The sequence below is a fragment of the Chionomys nivalis genome, chromosome 1, assembly GCF_950005125.1.
Source record: "Chionomys nivalis chromosome 1, mChiNiv1.1, whole genome shotgun sequence".
Classification (NCBI taxonomy): domain Eukaryota; kingdom Metazoa; phylum Chordata; class Mammalia; order Rodentia; family Cricetidae; genus Chionomys; species Chionomys nivalis.
In genome coordinates, this window is record NC_080086.1 from 42,137,895 (window position 1) to 42,162,682 (window position 24,788).

At 42.0% G+C, this 24,788-nt stretch overlaps 1 protein-coding gene across 10 annotated transcripts in view; it reads right to left on the minus strand.

The window, feature by feature from the left end:
* Positions 1-24,788, minus strand: part of Itpr1 (inositol 1,4,5-trisphosphate receptor type 1) — a 342,111-nt gene that overhangs the window by 161,416 nt on the left and 155,907 nt on the right. For 6 of the 10 annotated variants that reach the window (XM_057761456.1, XM_057761405.1, XM_057761396.1 and 3 more), the window contains exons 12-20: positions 23,762-23,806; positions 20,016-20,170; positions 12,411-12,510; positions 11,256-11,416; positions 10,757-10,898; positions 8,118-8,276; positions 4,689-4,861; positions 3,261-3,380; positions 1,707-1,901 (exon numbers count right to left, since the gene is read on the minus strand). In XM_057761456.1, coding sequence (XP_057617439.1) covers positions 1,707-1,901; positions 3,261-3,380; positions 4,689-4,861; positions 8,118-8,276; positions 10,757-10,898; positions 11,256-11,416; positions 12,411-12,510; positions 20,016-20,170; positions 23,762-23,806 — 1,250 coding nt within the window. The remainder of the gene's footprint in view (positions 1-1,706; positions 1,902-3,260; positions 3,381-4,688; positions 4,862-8,117; positions 8,277-10,756; positions 10,899-11,255; positions 11,417-12,410; positions 12,511-20,015; positions 20,171-23,761; positions 23,807-24,788) is intronic. The other 4 variants (XM_057761465.1, XM_057761436.1, XM_057761425.1 and 1 more) reach the window with 1 other exon arrangement.

Below are 24,788 nucleotides of genomic sequence, written 5' to 3' on the forward strand. Positions count from 1 at the left end.
TCAGTGGTTGAGAACAATGGTTGTTCTTCCAGAGGACCTGGGTTTAATTCCCAACACCCACATGGCAGCTCACAACTGTCTGTAGCTCTAGTTCGAGGTTATCTGGCATCCTCACACAGATATTCATGAAGGCAAAACACCAATGCACATAAAATAAAAATAAGTTATTTTAAAACATCTATAATATCCTTAAGATCTTTTAACATGTAAGTTAATACTACTAAAACATAGATTTAGGATTGCTTAGTAAAGTTAAAAACATGAGTTCCCACCAACCCATCTCTTCATAGAGAATGGAAACTCATGTGTGAACATAGAATTAAGGATATACCCTTCATTTGACATGAAGAACTCAACTATGGCATATGATGGAATGTCAAATGTCAATAAAAATGATATATTAGCAAATTACTAATTTTTGTTCCCTTTTCTTTTAGAAGTATCTAGTAGGTAATGTTTCTTCTTTTTCTTTCTTTTTCCTTTGCTTCAGGTGGCAAGGCTATATGGCCGTGGGTCTGGGACCAGGACTAGGGACTGAGGGGACTAGCAGAATTGGTGACATACAATAGGCACAAGCAAGCAGATAAACATTCCAGGAAAGACAGCAGCTCAAGGGAATTATAAAAACTGGAGGGTGACAGCCAGAATGCATCTGTGGTGTTAGGCGGGAACAGACAGCACATGCTGAGCATCCTGCCTCAGAAATGCACCATACCAAGGTGCTGAGTACAAGAGTTACTCAGATTTTTGGGATTCTTGCATAAACTTTATCACTGTTGTTTTGCAAATCTGAAAATCTAAAATACTCAAGAATATGAATCTTTTAAAAGCATCCTGCTTAGGGTTCCAACAGTTCTGTATTGCAATTTCTGAATTTTTAGGTTAGGGCCGCATGACCTGTATTAGTGCAAATCCCTGGTTTTTATCAAGTATTTGATACATGCACACAGATAACTAGCATATGAAAATACAGGTATGTGCATACACAAGGGGAGACATTTTCTGTAAATGTTCTAGAGGATTGGCACTATTATCCCTAGTTTGAAGAAGAGGGCTTTGGAACATAAAGTCAAACTTAGCTAAAGTAACATGGCTAGTTAAGTAAAGGGAGCAAGACCTGAACAGATGCAGCCTGATCCTGCAGCTTGCTTGCTGCTTACTGCAGTATAGACAGGCTGTGCTGTATGGGTCAAGTGTAACAGAGGCTGAAGCAAGCTCTTGTTCTTCCTATGGCCAGGACACACAACCAGACAACGATGGACTATGAGTCTAGTACCTTCCACTCAAACCTCATCAACACACATCTGTCTTCTGTTGGATAGTCTTACTGTAGGCCAACACACCATTTCCCAGAACAGTGGTTCTCAACCTTCCCAAAGCTGTGACCCTTTAATAAAGTTTCCTATGCTGTGGTGACCCCCAACCAGAAAATTTTTTCTTTGCTACTTCATAACTGTAATTTTGCTACTGCTATGAGTCACAATGTAAAGATCTGTGTGTTCTGGTGGTCTTAGGTGACCCTGTGAAAGGGTCGTTCAACCCCTGCAGGTTGAGAACCACTGCCTTAGAGTGAGAAACAGAAAACCATATGTTCCCAAGTGCCACCACTGTGGGGCCCTTCGGCCCAAGCCCAGCATGCCCCCCACTCACCTGTAGTAGCTGAGGATGTCCCGGTCTAGCCCAAGCCCAGCATGCCCCCCACTCACCTGTAGTAGCTGAGGATGTCCCGGTCTTCCTTCTGTCCCTCTTTAGCATCCTGCGCCAATTCCCTGACACTCTTACTACGGATCTCTTTGTTGCTGTCCCTCCAGAACAGCCAAACCTCTTCCTCATCCTCTCCAGCTTCCAGAGCATTCTCTCCAGTGGCCACGCCTTCAAACTCAAAACGAGAAAGAACCAACCTGTGAGAAAAGGAGACAGAGTTAAGTTTTTATGAAATCCTTTGAAGTCTTGCCTTGCTTCCAGCCTAGAAATACACAGAAAACTACTTTGTTCTTTATTCTTCCCAGAGGCAGAGCAGCAAAGAATCTGTGTTGTCCTCATGTGCTTTAACCTGGGAATTCTTAACTAGGACAATTTCCCTCCCCAGTACACACCTGGCTACATTTTTGGTTGTCACAATGGCAAAGGAGGTACTGCTAGATTTGAGCAGCCACAATCCAGGGACACTTTTGCTAAACATCCTATAGCGACAGGACATTAGCCACCACAAAGTCACCTAGCCCCAAATGTCACAATGCCAAGGTTGAGGCACCTTGCAGTAACACAAGTTCTTTAACTTTTACAACTAAAAAAAAAATTGCACCATGCTCTTACACCTTAACTCTATTTAATACTGTCCATCTACACTGCTACAGTATAATTGCCAGGAAAAATGCTCCTTTGCTAAAAGTGAATTACTACTATTACCAAAGCAGTAATAATGGTAATTATGACTATTATCAACAATAATTATTATCACTACTTTACTGAGGACCAAAAAGCACTGCTTAAACATTTTTATTACATTTTTATTTGTTATGTGCTACAGTGGACGTGCAGAGGCCGGAGGACAATTTTCTGGAATCATTTCTCTCCTATCACCATGTGGTTCCAGAGGATTAAACTCAGGTTGTTAGGTTTACTAACAGGTGCCTACACTCTCTAAGCCAACTCACCAGTCCAACAAACTTTTGAACAATGATAATTTACAACTTTTCCCAACACTAATTAGTATTAACAATGATTATTTGTTACATTCTTCATGTTTTAATGAATGGACTTCAAGGCTCTTCAACTCTTTAAGCTGTGTGTTAAATGATCCCTGGTGGGTTTATACAATTTTACAATATACAGAGTAAGTGACATAGTATATTTTAAAGTATCTTTCTGCACAGAAGATCACACCAAAAGCAAGCTAAACACAAGCTCAACTGTTTTTTTTTTTGTTTGTTTGTTTGGTTTTTTTTTTGGTTTTTTTTTGAGACAGGGTTTCTCTGTGGTTTTGGAGCCTGTCCTGGAACCAGCTCTTGTAGACCAGGCTGGTCTCGAACTCACAGAGATCGCCTGTCTCTGCCTCCCGAGTGCTGGGATTAAAGGCGTGCGCCACCACCGCCCGGCTCAACTGTTTTTCTAAAATAGGCCTGTGAAACAAAGATGAAATTCTACCAACCAACATTAGACTAACTCTGTAAAGAAGGGCTAGGTTTATTCTCCATGAGCATACACATCCATTTAACATCTAAACTTATCTTTCGTGTCTGTCCCTAGATGGTACTCACTTGGTCTCAATCAGGATGTCAGCATTGGTGGGATTCAGCACAGCTTTACAAATGAGCTCCTGGGTCACAGGAATCGACTTGTTCATGGACACGCAGAGGTCGGAGAGGTAATCCAAGAACCTAATGAGGAAGAAAGAAAGCAGGATGTTGAACACAGAACAAGCAGAGGGAGCCTGACTCTTCCTCACACAGAAGAGTCCTACATTCCCTTCTCAAGAGAAGTCAGGTATATTGTAGACTTTGATGACAGTGACCACAAGAAATCTAGATATAGCAGATGGGAAAAAAAAAAGAAAATAAAGAATTGGGCAGAAGAGGAAAAATGCCTGAGGTTAATGGAAAGGCGACAGGACCGACAGGAGGACGTTCTCATCAGGAAGAGACAATGAAGGCGCTGGGACCAGAGGGGACAGGGCTAGTTGATGCCTTAAAGCCCAGGGTGGCAGGTTGGCTCTGATACTAACTGGCTATACTCTAGTATGGATTATCTCTTGGAGACATTTCTTAACCTGACCGCATGCCAGTTCCTAGTCTATAAGAGAAGACATAGCATACATTTCTAAGGGGTTTCCTGAAGAGTAAACAAGGAGACCCATGACTATGGGCTTCCAGAGATGCCAGGTATAGGTGGCAGTGGTCATCTTTACAGCAGCACTATGAGCTCTGTCTGCAGGGGGACTGATGCATGGTGCTGTGAACTGCTTCCCATGCCACCTGAAATCTCAGGGAGAACAAAGAAGGAGGAGATGGGGAAGAGGGAAAAGAATGGGGCCAGACCTGTGTGTATAAGAGGGTGGGAAGAACTCACATAGATACAGGAAAGCATTCAGGGATAACTAAACATATCAAAGGACATGGAGATAACATCGGCAGGAATTCTGAAAGCTCAAGGCCTAAAAACCCAATGTCATTGACTGGGTGTCAAGTGAGTGGCAACTCACAGGTATTTATAGCTGCTCATTTAGCAAATAAAGGAACTAAATCTTGGGGCGGGGGAGAAAAGTGAGCAGCTGGTAAACAATGAAGATGGGGCTACAGCAAGCAGTTCCAATACCACATCCTTGCCGGGCGGTGGTGGCTCATGTCTTTAATCCCAGCAGCCAGGAGGCAGAGGCAGGTGGATCTGTGAGTTTGAGGACAGCCTGGTCTACAGAGCGAGTGCCAGGACAGCTAGGGCTACACTCACTCTGTCTCAAAGAAAACAACAGCAAAGTTGGGGGGGAAGGAAAGGTGAGCAGCTGCTGAACCCTGAAGATGGAGGCTGCAGCAAGAGGTTCTAATAGCACGTCCTTGCCACTACTCATCAAAGGGTCACTGGAAACTGGCTGTCAGTCCCCAGGACAACAAGCCTCGTATATAACCCCAAGGGCAGTGACAGTCCCACATCTTAGATGCTGCGCAGACGCCTCCTCCTCTCTGGCGCCTCACCTGGGCTCCCTGTTCTTTCGCACCAGGCTGACAAACGTGTCAATCTCTGCGGCAGTGATGTGCTTTTCCAGGAGTTTCCGGTTATTGTGGAGCAGAGCGGTGATGGTGTCTTCAGCCAACACATCATAGCCAATCTGCTTCTGCATGAAGCCAAACTGCTTGGCTATGTACTCCTTTGAGGGAAAGAACCACAAGTCAACAGGAGAGATAAAGACAGTGTGATTAAATTAAACAGAAAAACTAGCAGCGGTGCATGAGGACTGTGGTTCAACAGGCAAAGGGCCTTGGACATCTTTCTTCAACCTTCTACCCCAGGGCAATGATGACACAGCCCTGTGTAGCCTTTACTAAACCTATCACACAATGTCAGCAAGGAAAAGAAGAGTCTTATCATCTACAGGTGGATATTTTCAATGTACAACATCAATTTTTGTTTACTGACTCTTTCTTAAAATAGTACTGGAAACCTAAGACCTGGATATAGGGCATTTTCTTAATTAGTGATTGATGCAGGAGGGCCCAATTAGTGATTGATGCAGCAGTGCCACCCCTGGGTTGGTGGTCCTGGGTTCTATAAGAAAGTGGACTTGGCAGGCCACGAAGAGCAAGTCAGTAAAAAGCATGCCTTCCATAGCCTCTGCATCAGCTCTTGCCTCCAGATTCCTGCCCTCACTGCTTTTGATGATGAAATGTTATATGGAACTGTGAGTGAAATAAACCCTCCCCCGCCCCAACAAAAACAGGGTTGGAAGCGGTTACACAGCTCTGAATGTATTACTAACTCAGGACGGCTTAACCTTCCCCTTTCCCCTGGAGGTGCTAAATACTGATAATCCCTATCTGGACATTTGGAATGTCAGCCCATAGAGTTTTCTTTGTCTTGAGTTAAAAAAAATCATTTTAAAACTTACTTTTTAATGAGTATTTTGTGATTATGTATGTTAAGTTCTCCACACATGTACAGTGCCCACAGATGCCAAAGGAAGGCATCGGATGCCTAGAGCTAGAGGCATAGGTCATCGTAAGCTGCCGTATGCGCGTTAGGGACTGAACTAGGTCCTATGCAAAAAGATCCAAAGCTGTTAACCACTGAGTCATCTCCCCAGTCCCCTAAAACTTCATTTTTAAAGTTGGTAGGTTTGTGGTATATTTTAACCTTAGTACTTGGAGGCAGAGAAAGGCAGATTTCTGTGAGTTTGAGCCCAGTCTGGTCTACATAGAGAATTCCAGGCAAACCAAAGCTACACTGTAAGACACTGCCGAAAGAAAGAAAGAAAGAAAGAAAGAAAGAAAGAAAGAAAGAAAGAAAGAAAGAAAGAAAGAAAATACCAATAGGTATAGGAGAGTCAGGAATATCTAGGATGCTCAATCATATCCATAGATGCATGGATCCATCTTGGCTTTGCAAATCAAACATCATATTTTACAAAGATATCTGCAGAACCAAGGAAACCCCTAAGACTGTTGGCTTGCTTAAGATTGAAGTAGTTCTTCAAACTGGATGTAAATTGTTCCCCTAAGTCCTAAATCCAGCAGCCACTCAGGTATAAGACAGAAGACACAGGTCGCATGCAGTCTATCCCTAAGGATGTATGATGGAGACTTCAGAGGTACAGTTCTGCCAACTGCCACACAATTCATAAACTAATAATATCCAATCTAGCAGCAGCAGCAGCAGCAACAAGGACTAGTTTGGCTTCCTTGTGTACAAGTGCTACATCCTGGCACACATTACAACCCTGATATTCCCTTCATCTAAAGAATGAAGACAGAGGCAGGCTGTATGTATTCTGGTAAGAATATGTTGGAGGTAGACTTAAAAAAAATCTGCAGCCTGCTGGCATGGTTATGTTTCTAAATCATCAGTAAATATTAATGTTATCTTCACGATAATGAAAGCCTTTAACTACAAAGAAAGTTCAAACTTAAAACCCAGACACAGTGGCAGATCTTAAGAATGGTAAATTTGCCAGTTTGTGCACCCTCAATGCTACAAAGATGCTGGCTATCCTGTCTTAGCACCACTGACATGAAGCTAGATCACTCTTTGTTGAGTAGGGATGCCCTAGGTGCTGCTGGGTATTTCCCAGTATCTCTGTTCCTACCCATTAGATACCATGAGTGCTCCCATGATGTAACATCCAGAAGGGTCTCCAGACACTGTCACAGTTCTGAATGGGACAGAATCACTGCTGGTTGAGAGTCAATGATCCATCAACACATTTCTCAGTGTCTTTAGAGTCTCCATGCTGTTTATTACACCATTAACTTCACTAGAGGAATGTGTATCATATTTGTGTGTATGTGTGACACAGAGAGAAAGAGAATGAGAGAGATACCTCTATTTTTTAATATTTTATTTATTATGCATACAATATTCTGTCTGTGTGTATATCTGCAGGCCAGACCTCATTACAGATGGTTGTGAGCCACCATGTGGTTGCCGGGAATTGAACTCAGGACCTTTGGAAGAGCAGGCAATGCTCTTAACCACTGAGCCATCTCTCCAGCCCGAGATACCTCTATTTATGGACAAAATGCAAATCTGTGTATAATATACACATAGACATATAGTCACTTTGTTAGAACATCAGCAAAAATTATCTAGAACCATAGTCAAGAAAAACTAACCTTCAACAGTAGAGGTCATGAAAGGAGGGTAGGAGGAAAACAATCTATTTCTTAAACATGAAATCATTTCATGCCTAAGCCTTATGGGAACATGGCACAAAAACATACAGCAGAGTTAGGGAAATGGCTCAGTGTGGTGAAGTGTTTCTCGCACAAGCATGAGACTGTAACATGAACACCCAGCACCCACACAAAAGCCGGACATTACCATAGACACTTGCAACTCTAGTTCTGGGCTGGGGGAAGACAAAGTTCACTAGAGCTTCCGAACCAGCTGCCAGCACAGCTCCTGGTCCAGTGAGCAATCCAATCTCAGAGGAGCAAAGAAGAGAGTGATGGAGTATAACACCTTATATCCTCCTCTGACTTCCACAGGCATGGGTGGACACACTCACAAAATGCACATATACCGCTCACAGAACACATATACATATGCTTCACATACATGTACTGCAAATTTAACACCAATCTCAGAAATATAAGTTTCACTGAAATGTGTTCACAGAAGAGATTTCTTGGTATCTTTTTTATTTCTTATTTGTAAGTTGACACCTGAAAATTACAGACGTTTACAAGGAACTGTGATGATTTTCTAGTAACTTTCTCAAGGCTCCTGTGATACATGTTCTTCCCAAACTTGCCAACCATCTGCTTCCTTTTTAGGGGCAAATTTAACAGTGGACTGACTATTCTCTGCCCTTTAAATGCAAAGGTATATATCACTTAAAACTCATGAGTAAAGCACATGAATGTCAGGGAAGAACCCAAAATTTATTTCCTAGCCATTTTAATCCCTACCTGGTTCTTCCTGTAGTCTTGCTGTGAGTGTCTCAGGACCCTGTAGCAGAGTCGGCAAATATGTCGGAAAGGAGCATGGCGCTGGTCCCCCAGCTCCTCCAGCCGAAGCATCGGGCCATCCCCACAGTCTGTGAAGGGGGCCTGCAACAGCTTGAAGATCTGTTTGTAAAAAGAAAGAGCAGTCTGCCATCACTGTGTGCTTTAAACTCTAACTCTCCCTCCAGGAAGGGCCACACCTATAGGAGTAGCAGGATTACTCGGAAAGGTTTTCTCTACTCAAACTCATCATGAGAATTGAAACCTACATCTGTCAATCATTAGGGCTGGGTTTCTACAAATTCAGCACACCTAGACCTCATCGGTCCTCACACACACGGTGAGGATTATTTAGCAGACTGTGAGGAGGGGATTGTAGGTTGAAATTATATACCTTTATGACTTCTGCCAGGGAGAAAATAAAAAACAGGTTAGCATTGATCCAGGCACTAAAACTGAAGTTGTGAGGACTTGCTAGGCCAGATTTCACAAACATCCACAGTCTAATTTTGACCTCAATTGTCTGTGCATGCCCACGCAGGCACAGGCTGACCTCAAACAGAGCTGGCATGCAATCCCTAGAAGGAGATTCAGTGAGTTTCATAACAGTTTGGAAACTATCTGCCTGGTTTCATGAGACTATCCAACCCTTTTCCTGTAAGACAGTGTGACCTTGGCCACACCAAGCACAAGGCTCCCCGGACAGGATGCAATTAGCCAACCTGCTTGTGGATTAGGCTATAAAAACAGCCATTATCTCGTAAAACTTTGAGTGCTTGCTGGAGACCGTTGGATTTGGTGCCTCCTGGATTACAATCCTAGTAAGACCAAAATGAATGTAATTCTTTGCTATCAACTAGATTGATTTGATTTCAGGGAACACTGACTAATAGTGCAGCTCATGGCCAAAGGAAACTACTTCTCTCACTGGGAAAAGTGCAGCATCTACAGTACTTAAGTTTTGTGAGGATTAAAATGGACAGCAATTGTAAACCTCAGAAACACAGCGTCCTACGCAATTGACCAACACTGTTTTAACCCCTCATGGGAGGCTACTGTGGGACTGAACAAGGACATTAAGCCAGAATTCTAATCTGGAATTCAACACATGAAACATCTGGATGTAATTTGTTGTTGGACTTCAAACCCTGCTGAAATATGAATTTTGTCTCTCACAGCCCAACAGGAAGGAGGATTTCCACACGCCAAATTCTCACGGAGAAGTATGGGGCTTTGTAAGGAGTCCTTTCATTTTGGTTACCAGCAGGTTTAAAGGAAACACTAAGCAATTCTCCCGCAGCTTTGGAGAATGCACTGCATGTATTCAGCGTGCGTCCTCTACCTGGATTTGCCATGCTCCTCCCTTGAATCTGTTTATTTAATACTGACAATATTCAGAATTTTAAAGGACCCTAGAAGCTCATGGTTAAGGCCTGGTCCCTGATGTGGCTGTGTTAATAGGTGAGTCCTTTGGGAGGTGACTGGGTCACGATGGCTTTGATCTGATTGGGTGGACTCACAGCTGAATGGGTTCCATAGAAGAGGCCTGGTCAGGGAAGCAAGTTCTCTGCTTCCTCATGCAGAGGAGAGCAGCTCTGCCCCAGCACAGGCTCCTCATGCAGAGGAGAGCAGCTCTGCCCCAGCACAGGCTCCTCACCATCATGCACTGCACCAGAGGCCAAGAGTGACAGGGTCAGTGACCATGAACCGAAACTTCTGCAACTGGGAATCACAGTAGACCTTTTCTCTGTAAGATTATTTCCAGGTATATTGTCACAGCGATAGAAAGGTGACTCATACATACAAAATGCCATCTAGACACTTCTGTAAACTAGCATTCCATGTTTATGGAAACATTTAGAAGTGATCATTACAGCTGTTCAGAAGAGTTAATATAGGCCCGCTGGGTTTGTCAAATATCGCAAATTCCCTAAACACACTATACTACTTTTGAATAACATAAAAGTATTACCTGAATGCTTCTTAGGGTGCCTAATAGATGAACACCCACATGGCTCATGCCTAGCAAGTACGGTACCTATCAGCTGGACTGGGGCACTCAGCCACAAGAAGACATGGAGAGCCTAACATAGCTGAAAAGCCTGCAAGCTACACAATTCCAGCTACATGGCAGACTGAATGAGGAAAACACGAACACAATTAAAAAAGGAGTGGTTGCCAAGGGTAGTGGAAGAGCAATGGATGGATAGGTGGAGCAGAAAATTTAGGGGACAATGAAAGTATTCTGTGGATTTTTAGGGCAATGATACTGTGATAGTACACACATACCAAAACAAAACAAAACAAAACAAAAAGATCAGGTACACCACCAAGAGAGGACCATAAACTATTTATCAATCTATGTTCACATGATATAAGCTCCACTCTGCTTCAGCATATTGACACTGTGGCAGGGGATACAGGAAGATACTATCTTGCCACTTACGTTTTGCTATAGACTGAAAACTACTCTAAGAAAGGGCTACTTTTTAAACAAACAATAATCCATACTACATCTTCTGGATGTAGAGTCATCCATGTCTCTCGGCATGAACACAGGCTTCTCACAAGGCTAACCCCAAAGGTCACCAAGGCGCACTGACCTGTTTGAGGATATTCTGTTCTCTCATCAGCTTCTGCCGCTCTCTGTTGGGCTTGGAGAAGACTACTTCCAGCACGTCTTGGCCCGAGTTCGTTCCACCCGTGACAAAGTAAACCAAGTCTTCCAGCAGCTTTGTGACAGACCTTAGGAGAGCAGAGCTTGCTAAAGGCAGTGTTCAAACTTCTACCGGCTAAAAGCTTTGCCTATAGGTTCAAGCGTTAGGAACAAGGTTAAGGGGAAAGGATTCATGCTTCCTAGCACCCTCGACACCACAGCTGAAGCCAATTGAGCTACCATACCTAACACGACTCTGAAACAAAACCAAGCACAGGTAAGTACAAAAGCACTGCTTCTGGACATCATACAGCGCAGCTGCCCAGAAAGCTCAGGCCTGCCTCTCTCTCACACAGTTCTTCAGAGTCCCGACCGTCTTGTTCCCCAAGGGCTTTTGTAAGTCACAGAGGAGGACTGCTGTGTTGGCACCTGTGGGAAGCCCTTACCTTCTTTCATTCTGGGTGATGGTGCCCTTTTCCAGCTTCCCAGCAATGGAGCCCAGCACCTTGCTGGCATCATTGGCAAAGTCCAGGTCCCGAACCTCAGCAGGAGAAACAGGAACGATGGCGAAGGCTTCCTTGTCCTCCTTCAGAGGAGAGGTACCAATCTGAAAGTCAAGGGAGTTGTCATATGGTAATCTTGATTGGGAAAGTAAGACGCTAATCAAACGCTTTGTTTACAGGATATTGGGCAATCCAAAGAACTTTGAGTTCTCTTGGCGTTAGTATCAAGTAGACACAGGAAACTTCTAGAAGGTTGTTCTCCAAATAGGAAAATAGTTTTGATGGGACTGATGAAGTAGTACGGGGGGTTATTATATTTTTAAACAATTTTGCTACATCTGCATTGTGTATATTCATTGCGCATGGTACTACTGTGTTTCAAAGAGATACTTCCATGTGAATATACACTGTGTGGTAAGAAAGGAAAAGGGCAGAAGGAAATATGAGGGCAAATACAAGCAATAGGAACAACTTATAATTAAGTAACATTTTATTAAGAGAAAAAGTAAATATGTAAAATGGCAATTACTGACTCATACTGACTTTAAAGAACATAGAGATTATGCCTTTCTTTTAATTTTTCTGCAAGCCTAAACATACCTATAAAAGAAAAAAGTTCTGAAAAGAAAAATCCTGCACATATTCATGACATAGAAGCTTCGTGGCAGGCAGGGAAGAGGAGTGATGGTAAACAGGGGTGGGGAAATCTCTTTTAGATGCACAAAAAGTGGATCCTCATCACATACACTGAGAGAGAAAAATACTGAAGATGCAGGGGGAAATCAACCAAATATCAATGTATCTCAAGACACAAGCAGGCATTCTCATAGCCAAAGCCATGGCAGACATGAAATGATTGCTCAACAACAAGGGAATAAAAGAAAAGGCCTGTTTTATTTTCAAATCCCTGAGCTGGTTTCACCCAGGTATTCGATCCCTTGTAATAAATTTTTTCATCACATCAAGTTTGGTCAAGACTGTACTCTTAACCAAAGCTAAAAGAAACAAAACAACAGGGAAATTCTCCAACGTTCCCTATCTCCCCATGCCGTCAAAGGAGCCCTTTTATCAGAGCATGAGGCCACGTTCTGGACTTACCTTCAGCATCACAGGTTTTTCTTCCTCCTTGTCTATGGGAATGTTTGTGCTGTGAACCCAGGTATTTGTGCACAGGTGTCGGAGACGGACATAGGAGTTTCTAAAGGGAAGCAATGAAAAACTTCAGACAGAAGGACATTTGGGGTCACGATAATGTGGTTACCATGCACCACGCTAAAGGAAAAACAGTAGCCTGGAAAAACAAAAGAACAAAACAGACTTTAAAAGTTACTGATCCACACACACAATGAACTCATACAAATTCGTAAGAAACATGAATAATGAAAATGGGACAGACACAGGCAATACTTTAATACTAACATATAAATTGCAGATAAACATTTAACTTAGTACATCATTAATACAGAAGAAAGTGCTATTTTTTTCCTATCCCATTCCTCAGATCCCAAGGCTGGGAAAAGCTAGTATATAGAAGGAATTCTCCTAAGCTTTTAGGGTAGGTGTTTTATTTTAGTGACAGGACTGCCCAAGGACCTGACATTCTAGATACGAGCTATACCACTGAGCTGCACTCCCAGCCCCTGAGCACTGCTGGCTAGAATGGAATAGTCACAACTCTAGAAAGGAGTCTGGTCATTGGGACATGATAAATGAAAAACAAACACATGAACATAAATGACTGCTTTTATTTACAAACTCCAACTTCAGATTTTTCCAGAAGAAAAACAGCCCAGGTGCAAGGTGTGTTACAAAGATGTTCAGTCAAGTGTTAGTTGTAAGACAAAACTGCGCCATCTAATGTCCATAAGGACCCAGTCCATTACAGTATATGGAACGTCAGTTTCTTAAAATGATAACAGGTGATAATCACTTATTTGAAAACACATCCACAACACAGAGTTCCACTAAGATCATTCAAAGTAGCTCACAGTTCCACATATGACAAATCACATGCTACAGTTGTACCCAGAAACCTGTCTGGAACCAAATGAACCCAGGATCTTATGTGCAGCTGATTTCTTCTGAAGAGTTGAATCATATATAGTTGCTACTTGCTTATTTTTCTCCACATGATTTATTTTATAGTTATTTCTTTATATGATGAACATGCATCATGTTTAAGACAATTTTCAACTGTCCTTCTGAAATAGTAGAAAACAATGGAAGGCGCTTCACCCTTCAAGAACTGCCATTCCTTTAGTGAGACAAGAGGAGAGGACACCCAGCAAGCAGCAGCGACAGGAAACGGGTGCTAATAAGCACAGTCAGGAGACAGGTGAGAAGGACTCAAAACACAAAAGCATTCTGTTACAGGAAACTGATGACTTTGGACTGGAATTTTAGACACTGGCAGACTGGGGCAGATCAGGTAAAGTGGAAATCATTCAAAGGAAGAGTCACTTAGGACCCAGGCATACCACATTCATGGAAGAGCCCAAGCACAGATGCGCACCTTCAGTAGACCTGGGCTTCTTTAGCTGAAACTGTCTTGAACATTTCGAGGCCAGAAGAGGGAAACCCTAGTGCTATTTACTGTGACTAACATGAACCGAACAAGATATTAAACAGGGGTATTTGCATTTTTTCCCTTTTGAGTGAGTTTGGTTCATTTTCTGTATTTTTAGAGTACAACCAAAACTCAAAGCATAGTTTTAGTTGGATAATTATAGTCCATAGAGTCCTATGACAAATAATCCTAATCCTTAATTCAAAAGCTATGTTTTTAAGAAAAGTACATAAGAGTCGTATAAGTAAATGTCCTTCCAATGCTCTTTAAATTATCTAACTCATGCATATTGCAACTTTATTATCTGATTCAATATATCCAAGATTGGTCTTTATCCCTTTTATTTGACTCTGAAAATTCTTTGTCCACTGACTATTAAAAAAATGTAATTGCTGATACTATTTGTGCACATGTCTAACTTTATATATTGCAATCTGTAATAAGAAAAATACAGCACAATTTTAAAATGACTTAATGTGTTAGCACACAGTCATGGATGGCATCTTAATACTTTTCTTTTTGGTTGTCATGTGTTCTTCCAACTGCCCTCCTCCACTGCAGAGGTTTTATATGCAGAAAAAGGAATGTGTTACTCCTAAGATCACTTAGATTTCACATGATCAATGGATAAGAGGCCCTATTTTCCTCTGGCTCTAAGGATGGCAGCTAAGGACGAGAATTAAGAAAAAATATATTAAGGCAACGATCCAGCAAGATCATAAATGAACACTCTGGCAGACCATGTCAGAGCTATTATCTCCCCAGGCTGAATGTAAGTCTTGCCTCTTGTTTCTAAGCTTAGAATCAGTGTGAGGAAACCTGCTCACAAAGAAAGTTGGCCTACAAGAAACAGTAATGAATGCACAAAACACAGAGGAGGGGTCTCAACCAGCCAACACCACTTAGCTAGTCGACTAGAAATTTAAACTCGCCTTCCCCCTGGGATTATGGGGCTTTCTAAGTCACTGGGGAACACAAGCAGATGAATTCCTGGTTCCCTCTTTGCCAAGGAATGCAATAAAGAAGATTCTCATAGAAAGTGTGATATCTTAAATCACATCTTTCAGTTTTTTATTAGCCTGACAATTCCTGAGCACAGACTTTCAATAATAAAACCTAAGAAAAATTCACTAATTGTCAGATCATGGAAAATGGAGAATTATTTAAGCTACAATGTTCCTGAGTTATGCAGACCAACACCTATTTACATGGAGAAAGGCAGTTTTTAGAATGCAGTATTTCCTACCTCAAAATATGTTTTAAACAATCTCAAAATGTATCAAAAATCTAAGTGTAAACAATGAAAATAAATAAAATCTTAGAAGAAAATATCACTATAAAATCTTGTGGTCATGGCTTTTTAGGTAAGAATCCAAAATAGAACCAAACTGAAAAATAACTTGAACCTGTTCAGGACATCATTAAAGACTGGAAAAATAACATGTAAGAAGACATTTGCTTTTCATGGATCTGGAAACATAACTCAATAGTAAGAGGATGTGTAACTAAGAAAAATGACGAGGAAAGGAGTATGAGAAGATAAACACCTGAAAAGAGGATCAACATGACTGACCATTAGAGAAATGTAAATCCCATCCTCAATGATATCTCACTTCACACTAATTAGGATGACTCAAAAAAAAAAATAGTGACAAATATCGGTGAGAACTGGAACCCTCACATGCTTGTTGATGGGAACAGAAGTGCTGTATGTACTTTGAGAGACAACCTGTCAGCTCATCAAAAGTTAAACTCAAGATTACCCTACAATCAACAACTCTGCTTCTAGATATGAATTCAAGAGAAATATGGGACCACAAAAATGTGCATACAAACATTCAAGAAGATATCCCTCCTGTGCAGGCCAGAGTACAAACAACTAAATAGTCACCAGGTAATAAACGGGGCCTACAATATATAGTATATGTGTCACACATAAAATAATTAGACCTTAATGGGGTGGATGTGGCAAAGGGGACTCTTAAACATTGTTGGTTGGAGTGTAAGCTAGTGCACCCATGTTGGAAATCAATCTGGAGGTTTCTCAAAAGACAAAGAATAGAACTAGCATATGATTAAGCTATATTATTCCTGAGCATATAGCTTTATAGCTTCCTAGAGCAGTGGTCCTCAACCTGTGGGTCACGACCCCCTCAGGGGTTGCATATCATGTTTCAATCCATACAGTAGAAAAATTAAAGTCATGAAGTAGCAATGAAATAATTTTATGTGTGGGGGTTATCACAACATGAGGAACTGAATTAAATAAAAGTATGCACATTAGGAAGGCTGAGAATCACTGTACTAGAGAGACACCTACACATCCATGTTCACAGCTGCCCTACTCACAATAACTAGAAAGCAGGACTCAACCTGGATGTCCATCAATAGATGAGTAGATAAGAAAAATGTGGTACATGTACATAAGGGAATATTAATCATCTGCAAAGAGAAATGATACCTAGAGGTAAAAGGATGGAACTGTAAAAGTTATACTAAGTGTGGTATAACCCAGACCCAGAAAGACAAATGCCTCATGTTCTTTTCTCCCATAGGCAGATCCTGGCTTTAGATCTTTTTGTTTTGCCTGTTTAATGTGGAGGTGGAAGGCAGGAGAGAAGAAAGAGGCCTTTTTGTAGGGGGAAGAGGAAGTTAAGGGAGAGGTAGACTCAGATGAAATGGAACTATGCGGTGAACGACTACAGGGGAGGAAAGGCTTAAGTGGGAGTGGGGTGGAGTGGGGGGCACATCAACATATTCCAAAGATTGGGGAGAAGGGGACGGCTAACCCCAAGAAAGAGATTATGAAATACTACATGAAAGCCTACCTCAACACAAGCCAACTTAAAAACAAAAAAGTGTACAGATAGCAGAACACTGTGAAATGAAAGAACAGGGAGTTTGAGAATTAAAAGACTGAATGTGAACAGGAGAGGGAAGAACATAAGAGAGAGGAAGTGGTGTAGTGGCATATAACCAAAACTCAAAATCGATGAAAAGGCCTTATGGAAGCCTGGCAGCTAGTGAGCTCATTTTAAAATCCAACTAAAAAAAAATAGTTTGAACAGAATTATCCTGTATAAGAGGACAATGTTGCTTCCAGAAGACTTGGGCTATTAAATGAACAAGGCATAGGATACCTCCCTGTGAGTTATTGATAAAGAAAAATCCCAGTGCTCTCTATTATCACAAATTATCGCCATTGCTCTTGGTTACCCCAGGATAACCACATGGCAAGAGTCTGTTGCTAAAGATACTACATGATCTGGCTCTAAGACAGAGGGAAATCAATCTCAAACCTTCCAGGACACATTCTCCCTGCTAGCCACTTTCATGGTAACAGAAAGTACTATCCAGGCTGTTACGGGAGAAGTCTTATCCGCTGATGGACCCTTCATGTTATAGTACCAACCTGACAGGGATGAAATGCCAGCATGTGCAACAGTGGCACAACTGTTATAGGCCAACCACTTTCTGATTGGATTTGAGGTCTGCTCCACAGGAAGAAATTTTATGCCTTGTACCCAGGTCAAAAGTTCATGATGGCTAGGAATGCCATAGGCCCTGGAGTAAAATCTGCTATTATTTTTTTTTTTTTTTGCTAAATGGTCATGTGATCAACATGCCTTCTAAATATTCATGCTTATACCAATAGACCTCCAGTAGATTAAAGCTATCCTCAACTTTGATCATAAAAGTTTCTTTTTGTGGTAGACAGAAGTTCATGGAAGAAGGTGTACCTGGTCAGAATGTTGAGGATAAGGGACAATGTTCACCCCAAATGGGATATCTGTCATTAATCCAACCACTACCAGGGCTCAGAGAACATCATGGTAGAGGAAACAGGAAAAAAGTCTAAGAGCTGGAGATTCTAGCCTCCCTCCGATTCTCAAAGGATGAACAAGCCAACAGAGCTTAATAACTAGGAAATCTGATTGAACAGCAAAGGGAGGCCATCTTACCTTGTAAGGTTTTGTTTTCTATGGGTAATGCCTTCCATTTCTCCCTCTTAGAAAGACAATAATAGCAATGAGCACAAGTCAAGGATTCTGAATTGTGATAGCCATCACACAGGGGGTGATGTTATACCCCACCTAGTCCACCCCAAGCTGAGCAGGAAAGTGGCAAGGCAGACACAATGAAACAGAAAGGTGTACTCAATGAGTGGCCTCATGGAAATCCAGTGACCACCAGGGAGACACCTGTCACCCGATGCAGAGCTGAAGAGTGAGATGTAATGTCCAGACACTCTGTCTCAGCCATTTACCAATATGGTTCCGCTATAGGACTCTGACATGATACTTTGCTGAAACTCACTGAGTCCCAATGTCTTTCTATAAAAGGGTGAATAATACCTACCTACCTCACAAGACTTCAAATATGATAAAACTATAAATTATGTAAGATGAGTATGGTATCTATTTAGCACTGTGCTTCATACATACGACTACTTAGTTGGAAACCAATGGATGATATAGTCATGAATAATATTGCTGAATTTAGTAAGAATAGATTTTGACAAGGTGTGTTGGTGTACAATTTTAATACCAGTACTTTGGAGGCAGAGGCAGGAAGATCTAGGTGAGTTCCAAGTCAGCCAAGGAAACATAGTGGAACCCTGCCTCAAAATAAATGAGTAAATGACAGACAGACAGATGGACGGATGGATAGATGGGTGGATGGATGAATATAGACAGACAGATAAATGGCTTTGGGGGGTGGTCAGTGAGATGGATCAATGCATAAAGCACATAGAGCACAAGAATGTAACGCTGAGCAGGCTGGAGCCATATCTCAGTGATGAAGAACTCCAGCAGGGTTTTGTTCCCAGCACCCACGTGGTGGCTCACAACTGTCTAAATTTTGTGGGCACCAGGTATGCACATGGTACATAGACATACATGCAGGCAAAAAAATCCATACACATAAAATTAAAATAAATAAACTCTAAAACTTTTTAAAATAGAAAGGATGGCCTCTGAGTTTGACCCTGCTCCCTGCAGGAAGACTGTCCTGATCACATACACACAACATACACACGTACACAACACTGAAAGTTGCTTAAAGTTTGGCTCTTCCATTCACAATGCAATATGAAAACACATTCTTAGGCAACAAAAGTAATAATTAAGTTGAATAAAATGCAAAAAATAACCCCACAGGTCTAACTTTTCAATATTTTAAATAAACTTATTATGCACACAGTGATTTTCAATTTTTAAAAGATTCTTTTCAATTACTTATAAGAGATTATTCAAATTTGGGGAAGGAGAAAAAGACATTAAAATACAGAACTGCCAGAGGTATGTATTAATAACCTAAATAGCACTTTTAAATTATGTGTGTGTGTATGTGTATGAGCGTGTGTGAGTGTGTAATGTGTACAGTGTGTGTGCCTGCATGAGTACAGAAGTCAAAGAACAAACTTGGGTGTCAATTCTCACCTTCCACACCTTGCTTGAGACAGTCTCTTGCTCTCCACAGATACACTAGACTACTGATATACTAGGCTACCAGCTCTTAAGCTTCCAGGTACTCTCCTGTTTCAACCTCCCATTTTGTCAGAAAAGCATTGGGATTACAGATGCATACAGCTTTACTTCAGATCCAGGGACTCAAGCTCAGGTCATTTAGCTTGAATGCTAAGCATGTTATCTCCTTGCCATCTCTCCAATCCCAATACAGGACTTGTAAATAAAGAAGTATCGTGTCTATGTGTATGTGTATGTTCACTTGCATGAGTTTACGTGCATCGCCCACAGAGGCTAGAAGAGAATATCAGCTCCCATAGAAGTGGAGTTACAGACAGTTGGGAGGCACGATGTATGTGCTGGGAACCAAACCTAGGTCCTTGATGCTCTTTACCCGTAAGTCATGTCTCCAAGCCTCATAAATATAGTACTTTTTACTCAACCACCAAGAACTTATTATTGATGAGGCATATATATATATATATATATATATATATATATATATATATATATATACAATGTTATGTTGGGGTCAGTCCAAATGCTTCACCAACTCCTTCAAAAGTGCTTCAAGAAAAGGCCACGATGCTTTGCATTTCAAGAAACACATCCAGACCATCAAGACTAGTCCTGATTCTCATAGGATAAGAAATTTTAAAATCATACCTTGGGACAAGGCTGTCACCTCCACGAAGAGTTGTGGGGTCTAGCTCAAAGATGGAGGAGATGTCATTGCCTTCGGGCACAGAAACCAGAGAGTATACCATTTTTTCTTGGGCATTTCTCAACCTACTCCTAGATGCATCCTGATCTGGGTCCACCTGAAAAGAAAAGGGATCAAGTGAGGAGCTCTGTAGGTGAAAGCCTCACTTACCACCATCATGCCACAGTCCACAGGAAGAGAGGAGGAGCAACAGTGAGTGTCAGCAGCTGGCAGGAGAAGGACCACAGTTTCAGAGTAGACCTATAAGGTGATCATCGGCCACTTGACCCCAAACTATTTATTCTCGACTTCTCTGTGTCATCATACAAAATGTACCAACCCTGTGAAGGGACAACAGCAGATGACTATGGAAAAAGCTATTGGCAACCAAGATCTTCACTCCATATAGCCACACCCATGTGCAATAGCTGGGGAGCAGAGCACTTGAGGAAGCTTGGTCCGTGAAACTGGTTATTTGTGGAGGTGTTAATTTATAACAATGGTTGTCTACCAAAAATATGACACAAGTATTTCCTAGGAAAAGAAATAAAATAAACCTGGATCTAAGTGTCCCTGAGTTTGACAAGTCACCCTAGTCCTGAAGAGCACACTGGTTTATTGATTAAGAAGGCTACTGAAGACAAAGCAAAGGGCCTCTCATGCTACAGTAAGATGTGGTTGAAATGAAAGAAAATCCTTCCCAGTAAAACTTGATGAACAATGATGACTGGGCAACTCTAAGACACATTCTCATCTCCAAAGCAAAGTCCATGTGCCAGAGAATGTTCGCAAGTGGGCTTAGCCTGAATGCCTGCTCAAATGGGCTCTGCTTCTCTTTCAGCTAGGAAACCACACAGGCAATTCTTTTCAATGCCAGACCACATGCCCTGCGCCTGCTGGGAAAACACGGTTTCTTCTGTCTGGCTGAAACGTCACTTCTTGCCCAAATGCAGAGGAAGACACTACCAGGAATACACAGCAATCAAGACCAGGAAGTCAACTCAAAGGAAACAGAGAATGTGAGAAAACTCAGCTCCACAAGGCTGAGATCTAACTTTCATTTCCACAAACAAATAAAAAAGTAAATAAGTAAGTGAAAGTTCTTTTACTCTTATAGATCTATAATCTCAGATACAAGAGCTACTGGAGAGATTGGGGGTTGGTAGAGGTTGAGGTGATGCTTGATCCTCAGAGTTCAAGACTAGCCTAGACAACATAGCAAGACCCTATCTGAAAAAAACAAACCACAAATAAAAACTTAATTAAGAAGTTCTCTTAATACTATATATATATATATATACTCTCTCTCTCTCTCTCTCTCTCTCTCTCTCTCTCTCACACACACACACACACACATATACACACACACACACACATCTGAGGGTTTTTATTTTCTTTACCCTAAGGTAACATCTGCAGCAGGAATACTCTGTGCCCTTTGGTTTGGGGAGAACACTTGGAAACTGTTCCCTCCTAACTCTCGCCACCTGAAGTGTTCTATACACACTCTCAACACAGAGTCTGAAACAGCTACAACTAAGGGCTTGGTTACAGGTAGTGGCAGCTCAGAGACTCCAGCAGGTCTAGAGGAAACTGTGGCTTCAGTAAGCTTTCCGTCTAGCAAGGAACCCAGCCACACACTCCGGTGTACAGTCGGCATATGCCACCTAGTGGGAAGAAAGGCACACATGTGATGAGCAGCAGAGAAGCAGCTCTGGGACCAGGCAAGTGACCACCAATTTTAGGAGCAGCACACAGCTAGTTAGATCTAACACTTCATTGATGCCAACTTCTAAGAAAACCAAGAGCAGGTGAGAGAAGGACATTTTTTACCCAGGTTTATATGACTCAAGACTTCCCATTCTCACTCCTGAGCTATAGAGGCAATGCAGAAAGCAGGGCTCTCTCAGAGCTAACACCTGCCTACAGAAACCAATGCTGTGCTTCCAGTCTCTTGGGTGCAAGTGAAACCCTCTCTACACACTCATCCTTCATATGCAGACCCAACTCCCAGCAACCGTGGGGCCATCAGAGCAATGCCGTCTTGGTCTACATCCATCCTGCTGGTATTTCACTGGCATGGGGAAATGAAAGACTCAGAAAGACCCTGAGATACATCGTGTTAGGACCATCACCAAGGCCTTTCCTACCCCTTGTGAAGTCAAGATGATCTGCTGGATATGAACACACTAAAGTCGCAACTGATCTCGTGCAACCTGAAAATGTTGCTTGTCCAGAGGAGGAAAGTGAAGCTCAGGGAAACAAAGCTATTTGTTCACAGTAACACAGCTTGTCAGTGATCAGTCTGGTATTTCAACGAAGCTCTGTTTTTCTTCCCTCCTTCCTGGACTTGTGATCACAGCACTTTATCTCACACTGAGAATTACCATTTTCTTTCATACACAGAACCCAAAGGAGCAGTGCCATCCCCCAGATCAACAGTGGTTCACTAGGGCATCTACCCTCAAATGAGCCATGGCTTGATATTCATGCCAAGGGTCAGACTCTCTCAGTGATACCTTGGCTGGCAGCACTGAGGTCACACACGTTAGTTTCCTCTCTAAAATAAAGAATGTCGAGGATAAAAAATGTTAAACAAGAAAATAAAGCCAGGCCAAGGATTCAGACTAGCGGGGAACTGGATTAGGTCTGTTTTCCAAGATGGATTAGCATTGGAGGATGAGCTTTCCAAATGCCTGTGAAAGCAAAAGTGACAGAAAGGCAATGGGAAAATGAAGACGAGGTACAGGCACCCTGTGGGGCACAGTGAGAGGAGGAGATGGACTCAATAAGTCGATGTAGCCACAGTCAGAAATCCTCAGCCACGATGGCTCAGATTCTTTCAAAGCCAACTTTCTACCCAAGCATAACTAGAAGGTTACCCAGCGTTCACAGATCTTCATTTGAGTTATCTTCACCTCACCTCCCTCTTTGATGTGCCGTTTCAATTTTACTAGAAAAACAAGTACCCTCAAGACCATCTACCAGACCAACGACTGAGAACAACGCATGCCAACAGACAGCAACTGTCTGGCATTCTGTTTGTTTGAATTCAGCATAATCAAGCACTCTACAAAGAACAATTTTGTGGAAGTCCTTATGCCCATGAAACATGACCACTGCCTTCTTGAGCCCCTAGATGGGTACAATCATACCCCAAGCATACACAGCTAAATCCATTTTGTACAGAAATTCCAAATCACATCAAAACCTAAAAGCCATTTCTTAACTTGTAAAAAGCAAGGTTAGAGGTTAGGCTCCTGACTGGCCCATGTGAGGCCATGTGTACCAGGCCTCATGTGTGAACTCTGAAGTTGAAAGGATACTATTCACTATCACTCCAAAATCTAGATTAGTCACAGGTCAAGGTCCACAGCATTAAGGCAATTGTTTGTAAGAGGCCAACTTTGACAAGGACTACCGCCATCTCCCACCCAGAAATATTCCAAGAGATGCTATGCACTTCTCCAGCTTAGAGGTGACTGAACATATAGGAAAAGCATCAGAACAGGAAGGTCCTGGACCAACCAGACCATAGGAGGACATGACTTCCTTTAAGAGAAGCACAGAACAAATCTTGTTGAAGGTAGCACCTGAGCCGTCCCCTTCCCCGACACTCAAAGGCCACTTGACAATTTCTTAAACGGATTCCAGAGGATTTGACCTCAGCCTACCGGACAAAGACACAAAGGCGCTTGCCTATACTTACTGAGGGCTGAAACTCCAGGCATTCTTCCTCAAAGTCAGGGTCTACCTGATGAAAAAGAATCATTAGGAAATTAAAACATCCATTGCTTTCTCCAGGACCAGGACCCATCTGCAGGAGACGTCGATGCCTGCAGCCATCCTTGAACAGCTAAGAACGTTGTCCCTTCCCTCCATTCACAGAACCAGCATGCCACAGTGACGACACAAGTCACACAGATACAATACACAGAGAATAATCCACCGGTCACTAACAGACAGTTCAGCTCTGAGTATAGACAGGGAAACACAACAGATTCTCTAGGAGAGCAACAGTAAAAGCCTAAGATAAAGATGATGCCAACACACAGTCACTGATGACCCTGCTTATTTTTAAATAAAAGAAAAAGAGGAAACAGGAGGCCTCTAGAAAGAGCTACATTTACCTGAAGACATAACAAAGAAGACAACCATCCTTAGTCTTTAACCATATAAACAAAGGTTTTAAAAGTTGCTTAGTAGGGTCTCTTCTTCCCAAGACTCCATTTTAAATGTCAGCTTAGACTTCTTCATGTTTGCTTCTTAAGCATTTCAAAGTCATCAGTTTGTACAAACATCAGACACCCCAGGAAGTTTACAAATTTATATTCCAAATTCCTAGGGCCAGTGGCAGAAGCAGTACTGACACCTATACAAATCCTTGGAAATCCTGAGCGAGTGGGGCCAGATAACAGAGGGGTCTTTTGACATACTACTGGAATCTGTATGTCCATCTTCTGTATGTGCATACTAGATTGTATGTATCTTCCATGAGATCAGAGTAAAACTCAACATCTGTTACACAGCAGGATGTTCCTTAATTTAAAACAAAAATAAAACTGGAAATTCCTCCTACCCTTCAACAGAGTCTTTCCTTTCCTAAAAGCACTTTCATAAGTTAGACACGGTGGCTCACACTTGGGAGTCCCAGTGCCTAGAGAATTCAAAGCCAGCCTGGGCTGCTGAGGGAGACCATGACTCAAAAAGATAATTCGAGAGCCTGGCACACTGTG